This window comes from Lissotriton helveticus, chromosome 4_1, assembly GCF_964261635.1.
Source record: "Lissotriton helveticus chromosome 4_1, aLisHel1.1, whole genome shotgun sequence".
Lineage (NCBI taxonomy): Eukaryota > Metazoa > Chordata > Amphibia > Caudata > Salamandridae > Lissotriton > Lissotriton helveticus.
In genome coordinates, this window is record NC_136063.1 from 173,916,382 (window position 1) to 173,928,138 (window position 11,757).

Consider the following 11,757-nt stretch of genomic DNA (forward strand, 5'->3'; position numbering starts at 1 on the left):
GGAAATATCACACATAAGCGCACTCCAAGCATGGAAATGTCACACATAAGTGCACTCCAAGAATGGAAATGTCACACATAAGCGCACTCCAACCATGGAAATGTCACACATAAACGCACTCCAACCATGGGAATGTCACACAAGGTCAATTCAAGCATGGAAATGTCACACATAAGCACCCTCCCAGTCATGGGAATGTCATGTGTAAGCAAATTCCAGCCATGGAAATGACACACTTAAGCACATTCCAACCATGGAAATGTCACACATAAGCACATTTCAGCCGTGGATATAACACACATAAAATGGAAATGTCACACATAAGTACAGTCCAGGGTTGGAACGGTCACAGGTAAGCACATTCCAGCCATGAGAATGTCACGGGTAAGCACATTCCAGGCGTGGAAATGTCATGTGAAAGCACATTCCAGGCGTGGAAATGTTATGCGTAAGCACATTCTACCCATGGAACTGCCAGGTGTAAGCACATTGCAACCATGGAAATGCTTCACTTAAACGCATTCGAACATGGGAATGTCACGCGTAAGTGCATTCCAACCATGGAAATGCCACACTAAAGCACATTCCAACCATGGGAATGTCAGACATAAGCGCACTCCAACCATGGGAATGTCAGACATAAGCGCACTCCAACCATGGAAATGTCACACTTAAGACCATTCCAACCATGGGAATGTCAGACATAAGTGCCTTCCAACCATGGGAATGTCAGACATAAGTGCATTCCAACCATGGGAATGTCAGACATAAGTGCCTTCCAACCATGGGAATGTCAGACATAAGTGCATTCCAACCATGGGAATGTCACACATAAGCGCACTCCAACCATGGGAATGTCAGACATAAGTGCCTTCCAACCATGGGAATGTCAGACATAAGTGCATTCCAACCATGGGAATGTCAGACATAAGTGCATTCCAACCATGGGAATACCAGACATAAGTGCATTCCAACCATGGGAATGTCACCCAAGGTCAATTCAAGCATGGAAATATCACACATAAGCGCACTCCAAGCATGGAAATGTCACACATAAGTGCACTCCAAGAATGGAAATGTCACACATAAGCGCACTCCAACCATGGAAATGTCACACATAAACGCACTCCAACCATGGGAATGTCACACAAGGTCAATTCAAGCATGGAAATGTCACACATAAGCACCCTCCCAGTCATGGGAATGTCATGTGTAAGCAAATTCCAGCCATGGAAATGACACACTTAAGCACATTCCAACCATGGAAATGTCACACATAAGCACATTTCAGCCGTGGATATAACACACATAAAATGGAAATGTCACACATAAGTACAGTCCAGGGTTGGAACGGTCACAGGTAAGCACATTCCAGCCATGAGAATGTCACGGGTAAGCACATTCCAGGCGTGGAAATGTCATGTGAAAGCACATTCCAGGCGTGGAAATGTTATGCGTAAGCACATTCTACCCATGGAACTGCCAGGTGTAAGCACATTGCAACCATGGAAATGCTTCACTTAAACGCATTCGAACATGGGAATGTCACGCGTAAGTGCATTCCAACCATGGAAATGCCACACTAAAGCACATTCCAACCATGGGAATGTCAGACATAAGCGCACTCCAACCATGGGAATGTCAGACATAAGCGCACTCCAACCATGGAAATGTCACACTTAAGACCATTCCAACCATGGGAATGTCAGACATAAGTGCCTTCCAACCATGGGAATGTCAGACATAAGTGCATTCCAACCATGGGAATGTCAGACATAAGTGCCTTCCAACCATGGGAATGTCAGACATAAGTGCATTCCAACCATGGGAATGTCACACATAAGCGCACTCCAACCATGGGAATGTCAGACATAAGTGCCTTCCAACCATGGGAATGTCAGACATAAGTGCATTCCAACCATGGGAATGTCAGACATAAGTGCATTCCAACCATGGGAATACCAGACATAAGTGCATTCCAACCATGGGAATGTCACCCAAGGTCAATTCAAGCATGGAAATATCACACATAAGCGCACTCCAAGCATGGAAATGTCACACATAAGTGCACTCCAAGAATGGAAATGTCACACATAAGCGCACTCCAACCATGGAAATGTCACACATAAATGCACTCCAACCATGGGAATGTCACACAAGGTCAATTCAAGCATGGAAATGTCACACATAGGCGCACTCCAAGAATGGAAATGTCACACATAAGTGCACTCCAAGAATGGAAATGTCACACATAAGCGCACTCCAACCATGGAAATGTCACACATAAATGCACTCCAACCATGGGAATGTCACACAAGGTCAATTCAAGCATGGAAATGTCACACATAGGCGCACTCCAAGAATGGAAATGTCCCATATTAGCAAACTGGAAACTTGGCAGCTATTGGGGTGCTCAAAGGGAGTAAACCGTGTGATGTGGGTGTAAGGAGTGCAGGAGATGTAGTGGTGATCTGCCTACAGCGAGAGGTGACGCCAGTTAAAAGGCATGTGTTCTCATGAACGAGCACATCTCTAATATGGAGTCTTGTACCCAATTCTGAGTGCTGGGAGGGGTGAAGAATACCGTTTTGTTCATTGCCCAAAGTGGGCTACAGGCAATAGTTGCCTCCACTCCAATGTCACTGGCCTTATTGACAAACAAATGTGACAACTGTACTTACATTTTTGAACAAATGCTGGGTGAGAACCCACAACCCTCCAGTACAGATGTGTGCACATCCCTCAGTGGTTTAAGCAAGGCCAATGTCTAACGTGCTTACAGGTGCACCGCCTGCAAATGCATTGCTTGGAGGAGGAATCCCTTCGCCTTGGAGAAAGAGTGTTTAAATATAGCTAAACCAACACGTTAGTTATCCACATTAATGGTAACAAGTATGACTGTATCATAATTCATTCCCTGTGCGTCCTGCAACTTGTTACAATGGTTCCAAGTGTTTCCTTTCCTGTGCAATAGATCTATGGTGCAATGCTCAAGCACACAGGTGCCGCAACTGGATCCAGTAGGAACCATTTGGAACTGGTCAGATGCAACTTCCAATAAGGGCAGACATTCTTGCTCCACTCCCATGTTTCTTGTTTGATACTGTAAATACTGCGAGGATTTTCTTACCACACATCAGAAAAAAAAATCACATTTCATAAGTACATTTTCTAGTAAAATCGTCGATCCTTTTACGTGATAAAAATGATCAACAATCAGATAGATGCGATGCTCAGGAGGCAGCCCACAAACACGGGGTAGAGGAATATACCATGCGCTTAACGTTCTGTCTGTTTTATAGAAAATAAAGATTATCTTTCAGTCATTTCGTAGCCCTGGCTCTCCCGCCACTGCCAGGGCAATTATAATAATCTCGAAACAGGTGCATTGCGGCCCCTCGCGGCCCCTCGCGGCGGGATGCCTGGCTTTCACCTTGTGGACACCCTGCCGGGGGTTTCTCACAGGGGAATACCAGGACGGGTTCCCTAAGCAAGTGCCGGGACGCTTACGGGCAGCCGTGCGCTTTACAAGTCCAATACATTTACATTTACATTTGGAACATATTCCAGCCACGCGCCTCAGATACTTCCACCCCCATGTTCTCCACGGACCTTAAAACACTCGGAAGTGCCTAAAGGTGACATGTGGGCGCTGGCACGCTGCAATAAATACTGGAAATACATGAAGTGACATTTTATTCACAAAAGAGGGCACAAAAGAACGTGTAACATGCACCATTGTGACAACGGTCTCTGTGTGGAGTAGGGGAGGGGAGACTTACCTAGCCCCAAAGACAGGACAGCGGCCGCGAGCGCGACACAAAACGCCTTCATGGTTGCTCAGGTGCCGGAGTCTGCCTTGTTCCCTCTGCGGACCTTTATATATAGACTCGGTGTTGATGGCAAGCTTCAATGTGTACAGTAATTATGTGTAACTAAGGGGCAGCTGGGCCGGTGGAGGGTAGTCGGACTGGAGCAACAGGTCTATTGGGTCTGACCTGGAGCCGAGCGACTTAATCGGCTGCGTTAGTTCCACTGGAGAGCTTTGACCTTTGCCCTTAGACTTCCTTGGTGGTTCTTAGGGTGGTAAGGCAGTCATTTGCAGGCGAGGGCGGGGAGCACCCCATCCTTCAGGGGTCCCTCATGCAATTCAAGACCTATGTATATACAGGGGCGTGGATTCAACAAAATGCCAGGGGTAGTGGAAGTGACAGCACATACCCTCTGACCTTCATGACCTGACAGGTAGTGACATCATATGAACATTGACCCTCATTTTTCTCAAGGGAGAACTGACATCACAATTGAAGTTCCATAATTGCATAATTAGCATAACAACATAGCACAGACACAGGTCGATTTTAGATTCCACAAATGTGTTGGTGCTGATTTAATCATTGTAAATTCTAGGGCATAATACTTGCTCTGATTTTTAGTGAGCGAGAGAAACGAGTAAACCAGACCTCTTCTAAGGGCTATCTCACGGAGAAAAGTTTGAAAAGAGTGGGGTGAAATAATGCATTTTAAATTGTCACATACATTTGCTGAAATGCCATATTTATTGAAAGGGTACTCATTAAATATTCAAATTCGTTCACGGTGTGCCAAGACTATAAAATCTGACGTTCCCCTACAGTTGATTAATTTTTTTCAAAATTTGCTATGGGTGCCCCCTTATGTAAAAAGATATATCTCCATTGTCTCAGGGCCAGGATTTTCCACAGGTGTTCCCTTAAAAATGACACAAAATCTGTAGATACCAGAATTTTTCTACCATCCACATAGGTGACCCCTAGGTCAAACATTACCTCAGTATGTCAGGGCTGGCATTTTATCATGGTTGCCACCCTCCCAGATGCCAGGTGTTCACCTTTATGATCTGAATTATCTCAAGAGGGCTAGCACCAGCATTTTGCAGTGTCCACATACCCAGAATTTCCTCATGCGTGCAAGTATTTTTCCACAGGTGGCCTATGTGCCACTATTTACCTCTAGTTTTTGGGTACCAGTATTACCATTGGTTCCCTTTGTGGCAAGAATTACCCCCAGTATGCCGGTGCCAGTGTTTGGTGACAGGTGATTGCAATCCTAAAAATCGCCTAAAGTAGGCCAGCACCCTTATTTTGCCCTGGGTGCCTCCGTGATATAATAATTACCTTCAGTATGAGAGGGCCAATGATAACTCAAAGGGGTCACATCACATTACCTGTCATTGACTATCACTCACTTTCACTCACCCATACATGCTCACAGACACACATGCTCACTCATGCAACCACTCTATCTCACATCAACACACAGTGAGCTGCAAGCATACACACAATATGCATTTAAAACAATTGTTACTTACCACAACTGCCACAGATGGTCCCGTTCCAGCTATGTATGGGCCCAATTCGTATTTCACCAGGAGTATATAACAGAATAATACTATGATGTTAGCGGCTGGGAGGCCAGTTTCCTAGCATGAATTGAGGCATATGGATCCAGATGTACAACCATTCCATTTTGCGAGTTGCAAATTGCTACATTTTGCAGCTTGCAATTTGCGACTCGCAAAATGGAATGTAAAGCAGTGTCTGAGACACTGTATGTGATTCTTATTAAATGGGTTGCATGGGACCTGCCTCATTAAGACTCATAAGGCAGGTCCCAATTTGCGAGTCATTGGGAATTGCCTGCAAACACTGGGATGGTGCCCTGCGGGAGACAGCAGACCCTTATGTCTGTTTGATTTTTCAATAAAGCAACTTTGTTTTTCCAAATGCAACCCGGAATGCAAAAAAAATGAAAATCTTCATTTTTTTAAGGGCAGTCAGTGGTCCCTGGGACAACTGCCTGCTTTAAAAAATATTTTACACCTATTCACAAAGGTGAAGAAGGCGGTACACTGTGAGTGTTTTGCGACCGCAAATGTAGTCGCAAAGCAATAGTACATACATTCTGACTCGCTATTAGGAAGGTACGTCCTTGGCGTGCCCTTCCTAGTAACGACTCACAAACACTATTTTGCGATGTTCCGACTCGCAAGCATTTGTGCATACCTCCACACTTTTTTGCAGTCGCAAATGGGCCAATTTTCAGTTTGCGACCGCATAAAACGGTAGCACATCTAGTCTTTGCTAGCTTAGCTACGCTGCTAGATGAAGCATACCCTGAGCTTTGACTTTAGGACATCGCAAAGTCACTGAATGTCAACAATCAATTATCCCTTTTCTGCAAAATCTTCATATTTTAAGAAATCACATTAGTATTCGCAGGGAAATGAAGTGGCATGACTTGTCATTTCCGCCACACTCCATGCAGAGGGTGAGGAAGGAAGCCCAAAGGGACACGGGGGTTCTTTGAGGATGGGAGAGAACCAAAACAATCACCCTGGAAGACAACAAAAGGCAACAGAGGAGGAAGCATCTCAGAGCAACCTAGAACCAAGGCGAAGGAAGCACAGAAGGGCTTCATTTGAACCGGTGGTTGCAGGTGGGGCCCACTGGCACTAATTTCTTTTCCCCCTCAGAATTTCACGCAGAGCGTAGTAGAAGAACACAAAAGGGGGAAAGAAAGAGCAAGAGGAAAACAGCAATAAAGTGTGAAAGCATGGGTGAACAAGCATTGGCAAAGCCTATAGATCTCGCCTGTGTGAAAGTTATTGGCTTGCCAATGTGTTATAACCATGTTGTACAGATGTGTAGTTCTGTTCAGCATGGGTAAAAGTAGGTGGGGATGGGAGAGGGGCGTGGAGCAGGGTGGAATGTCATAAAGTGGAGTGGAGTATCGTGGAGTGGAGAAGAGTGTCATAGAGTGGAGTGTAGTAGAGTGGCATAGAGTAGAGTGGAGTGTTGTCGAGTGAAGTGGATTAGAGTGGAGTGGCATGTTGTAGAGTTGTAGAGTGGAGAAGAGTAGAGTAGGGTGTCATAGAGTGGAGTGGCATAGAGTGGAGTGGCATAGAGTTGAGTAGAGTGTTGCAGAGTGGTGTGGAGAAGTGTTGTCGAGTGGAGTGGAGTAGAGTAGAGTGGAGTGTCATAGAGTAGCGTAGAGTGGCATAGAGTGGGGTGGCATAGAGAGGTGTAAAATGTATTGTAGTGGAGCATCGTAGAGTGGATTAGAGTAGACTACAGTGGTGTAGTATTTATTGGGGGGGAACACCAGTGACTCTTACCGCATTTCCAGCGCCGTGAGGGGAACGGCCGAGGTCTGCACACGCCGGGAGGCTGCAGGAGGCGGTCAGCGACATCGGACCACACTCCCCAGCAGCCTCTTGGGCGGCGGCGCGCCCGTGACGCGTCCAGAGCGCCCGGAGGCGCCAGTAAAAGCCTGACCCCCCGGGAGCCCAGAGGGGGAACACCAGTGACTCTTACCGCATTTCCAGCGCCGTGAGGGGAACGGCCGAGGTCTGCACACGCCGGGAGGCTGCAGGAGGCGGTCAGCGACATCGGACCACACTCCCCAGCAGCCTCTTGGGCGGCGGCGCGCCCGTGACGCGTCCAGAGCGCCCGGAGGCGCCAGTAAAAGCCTGACCCCCCGGGAGCCCAGAGGGGGAACACCAGTGACTCTTACCGCATTTCCAGCGCCGTGAGGGGAACGGCCGAGGTCTGCACACGCCGGGAGGCTGCAGGAGGCGGTCAGCGACATCGGACCACACTCCCCAGCAGCCTCTTGGGCGGCGGCGCGCCCGTGACGCGTCCAGAGCGCCCGGAGGCGCCAGTAAAAGCCTGACACCCCCTCTCGCCCCGGGCAGAGGGCGGGCCGTCTGTGGCCGTCCGGGGCAGGAAGAGGCAGGGCAGGGCCACCCCATTTTCATCTACCGTACCGGCTACAACCTGTGGTGCCGCAACTCAGCATGTCAACACGCTCCGGTAAGGCCTTGAGGGGTTGCGGGGAGAGTATCCCCAGAGATGCTATGTTTGGCTCGATGGACAAATTTCTGACAAGGGTGGCGGCTGTCATAGACAATGAACTTGCTATATCTGAACGGCGCCTTTCACTTGACTTCCCTCCTGTTAAAAGCCCTCCGCCAGCAATAGTTGTGTCCCCTTCAAATCCTTCGTCCCCTGCACTCTTGCTTGGAGATTCACCTGGGGATCCCCTTATTGCACCTCCAATGGGTGGTTTAGAGGGGTTAGAGGGGTTAGATAACTCACTGATTGATGTCCACGGTACCAGCCCATGTGCCGTGCTTATAGATCCTTGCAATGAGCTTTCCTTAGCAGACCCACCTGGCACCCAGTCCCTACACTGCCCTGAGGTTCTGACTCTCGCTATACAAGCCCCGTCTAAGAAGCAACCCATCCAGGAGCCCATTAAAAGGAAGGGGAGAAGGGCAAACCACACTCGAAAGGGTTGTCCACTCAAGTCTATTAACCACCCCAGGTACCCGCTCCTGAGGGGTCCTTCCCCCCAGAGCACTGCAGGATCGGTATCCTCGGTATCCCCAGGGACAGCCACTTGCGCACCAGTTGTTACTGACATAGTGCCACCTTGCTTGTCGGCCCCATCAACGCCTGCTCAGGATAACGTGGGTCACTCTATGGAGGCGTTTGAGAAGATGGTCAAATCTCTTGTGCTGCCATTTATAGACCAGGTCAAGAGGTTGGGGGAAAGGCTTGACTGCTTTGAGCAGGCTACTAGGGACAATTTCTTTGCTCTAAAAACCCTTCTCAAGCACCAGCCGAAGCCCTGTGAGGATAGGACAGATAGGTCAGATAGGTTAGAGGAGCTCAATAGGATAGAGGCCCCAGTGAGACCCCCCCTGGGAGACCAGTTGACGCAGCCGCCTAAGCACCCCGCACCTGGGAATACGATCTTGGCTGCTCCTAGGGGTGGTACCAGTCAGACAAAATCGAAGGCTCCCACCTGTGTTGCCCTTGTGCATGCTACCCTTCCCCCAGCAGTAATACCCCCGGTGGCTGGCAAGGCACCAAGGAAACACAAGAAGGGAGGGATGGGCCCTACTTCGCAACCTGGGGTTGCCATATCTGATGCAACTGGTGGGGTTGCATCAACTCCTAAGGTTTCATCTATTCCTGTCCCACCTACACATCGGCCCCCTTTGGGTCCTCCTCAGATCAGCAGACGCAAGTGCCCCCCAGTCAACCTCCCCCCTGAGTGTCACCCGTATGTCGTTATCCTCCTGAAAGTTCCCCCTCTTGGGAGTACCCAGCGTGAAAACCATCAGGCACTAAAGAACAAGGTCATCCACTGGCTGAAAGCCAACAGGCCCTTGCCTGTGGGAGTGGATGGAATTGTTCTCGGTGTACGCAGGGTGGGTTGGATTGGATACGGGGAAAAATCGCTTGAAGGGGATTGTGTGGTCGTAAATTTTCAAGATGCTAGGGTTGCCCAATTTATATGCTCTCAAGGTCAACCCACGGCTGGTTCGGGAATCGACATAGTCGATTTGACATTCTTTTATCCACGGCCTCTTATGACCACCCCCTCCATCCATCTTGGTCATCCCTCCTTCACTGGCAGCCTAGGGGGCCAATTTTTGGTAGAAAACAATGCCCACGGCTTTCTGACCCCGGGAGTTCCTTCTAAGCAGCTATGTACAGCCCCAGTGTTGCTAAATTGGGGACCTGGGAGTTGTTGACTCGGTTACGATCCGGGGGAGGTCGTTGTGGCCCCGGGTTCTGTCGCTGAGTCAACACCATACTCCAAAACCATTGGCCCCTCCTCTCCACTGCAGACTCTGGCTATGGCCGAGTATGTAGAGGGGAGGGGGGAGACCAGGGCTCCCCATAACTCTACGCTTGGTCCCCCTGTTGTGGGTTTTGCGGACTTGTCACCCCCTGTCGAGGATTGTAGCATTGCAGCTGTAACGGACCCCCCGATTAGGGTTTTCAGCTGGAATGTTGCGGGCCTCGAGAGGAAGCTGGCATTGCCGGATTGGAACGAGCGTGTGGAGCAATACTCCATATGCCTGTTCCAGGAAACATGGAGCCGGGTGCCCCTCCATAAGGCGGGGTATTCCACCCACTTTTTGCCGGCAGCAGAAAGTGCAACTGGTAGGGGCCGTCCCTCTGGCGGTTTGTTAATCTGGGTAGCTACCAAACTTAACTGTAGGGTGGAGGAGAAGGACACTAACTGCCCTGACCTCCTAAATATTTTGCTTCGTAATTCCCAGGGCAGAGTTATCTTAAACATTTTTAACATCTATGCCCGCGGCACTAAGGGGGGAAGAGAATCCTCGGTCATAGCTTGTTTGGAGGTGCAACTCCGATCATCTCCATACGGGTCTTGTACACTGCTGGCAGGTGATCTGAACTGCACCTTCGAGCCTCTTGATCTGGATATTTTAGCAGATCAGGAGGAACTCGATAATGGGTGGGGGATTCCCCCCCTCGAGCTTGGCCCTGTTAAAAAGTGGACGGAAGTGGCCCTCCAGATCAATTCCCTAGCTATGGAGTTCGGGCTTAGAGCTGCCAATGGTAGGACCAGGTCCGACAGGGCAGGGGCGCACACCTACAATAGGCCAGGACACACGTCACGCATTGATTATTTCCTTCTTGACACACACCTGTGGGGCATGGTGGAGGACATGGTAGTTTTACCTTCTGTGGAGAGTGACCACAATCTGCTGTCCCTCACCCTGTCACACAGGTGCGTCAATAGTACCGTGAGTGGGTCTTCTTGTAACCCCGCTCCAGACCTGTCAGTGGTCTCGAACTGTGGGCGTAGGCTGAAGTGGGCGAGGCTGGCTCTTTCGGAGGAGAAAACCTCTGTGATCAGGCAGCTTCTGGCCTCAGCCCTGGCCAATCTCGACTGTCAAGAGGAAGGACAGATGGAGGTGGCACCTAGGTTTTGTGCCATAATCCAGGCCATTGGTGACCTCTTTGTAGTCCCAGCCCACCCGAGAGGAAGGAAACCTAACCTACGTCCGGGTCAGGGCTGGTACAACCAAAAGTGTAGGGAGGCGAAAACACTTCTTATTGAGGCAGTTAAGTCCAAGTTACCGCTTAGGACTAGAGAGGCCAGGAGACACTACACACTCTGCCAGAAAAATGCAAGGATGGAATGGGAGGACAAATTCTGGCAGGACCTCCTGGCGGCCAGCCGTGGGAAAGACGCTAAAGGTTTTTGGGACATGGTGGGCAAAAGGAATCGTCCCGACGATTCCCGGAGGACTTGTGCGATTAATGCCCAGACTTGGTTTTCCCATTTCCAAAACCTTTACTCTGCTATTGAAGGCCCACTTAATGATCCCTTTAAAATTCCACCCTTTACTCTAGACCGAGACCAGGAATTGTTTTCCCCCCTCGATGTAATAAAGCAAATTAAAACCCTGGTCCCTTTGAAAGCTGCTGGCCCGGATGGCCTACCGGGGGACATTCTCCGTGCCTATCCGGAAGAATGGGGGGCTCTAATCTCTGCACTCCTCAATGCAATCATGGGGGGAGGGCCTGTGCCTGACTCCTGGAGAGGTGCGGAGGTGGTGCCCATCTTCAAAAAGGGCAGTCGGGATTCACCAGGGAACTATAGGCCTATAAGCCTAATAGACTCCAGCCAGAAATTGGCCGGGAAAACCATCTTGGGGAGAATTACCCAATGGGTGGACGACAATCACATTCTGTCCGACATGCAGGCTGGGTTCCGTTCAGGTACAGGAACCATTGAACAGGCCTTTAGGCTTTTGTTGATACACTGGAAGGTGGTGGTGCTGGGCAAGGGCAGCCTTTATCTGGCCTTTATTGACCTTAAGACTGCCTTTGACCTGGTACCGAGGGAGGAACTTTGGAGGGTGCTTGATGGCTTAGGGATGCC

The 11,757-nt window shown here is 49.5% G+C and overlaps 1 protein-coding gene across 1 annotated transcript in view; it reads right to left on the bottom strand.

Moving 5' to 3' along the window:
• The window catches only part of LOC144827093 (prostate stem cell antigen-like), a 51,888-nt gene extending 48,019 nt beyond the window's left edge, over positions 1-3,869 (bottom strand). The window contains exon 1 of the mRNA XM_078685537.1: positions 3,783-3,869. Within this exon, the coding sequence (XP_078541663.1) occupies positions 3,783-3,834 (52 nt within the window). The 5' untranslated portion in view covers positions 3,835-3,869. The remainder of the gene's footprint in view (positions 1-3,782) is intronic.
• Between the last annotated feature and the right edge of the window lie 7,888 nt (positions 3,870-11,757).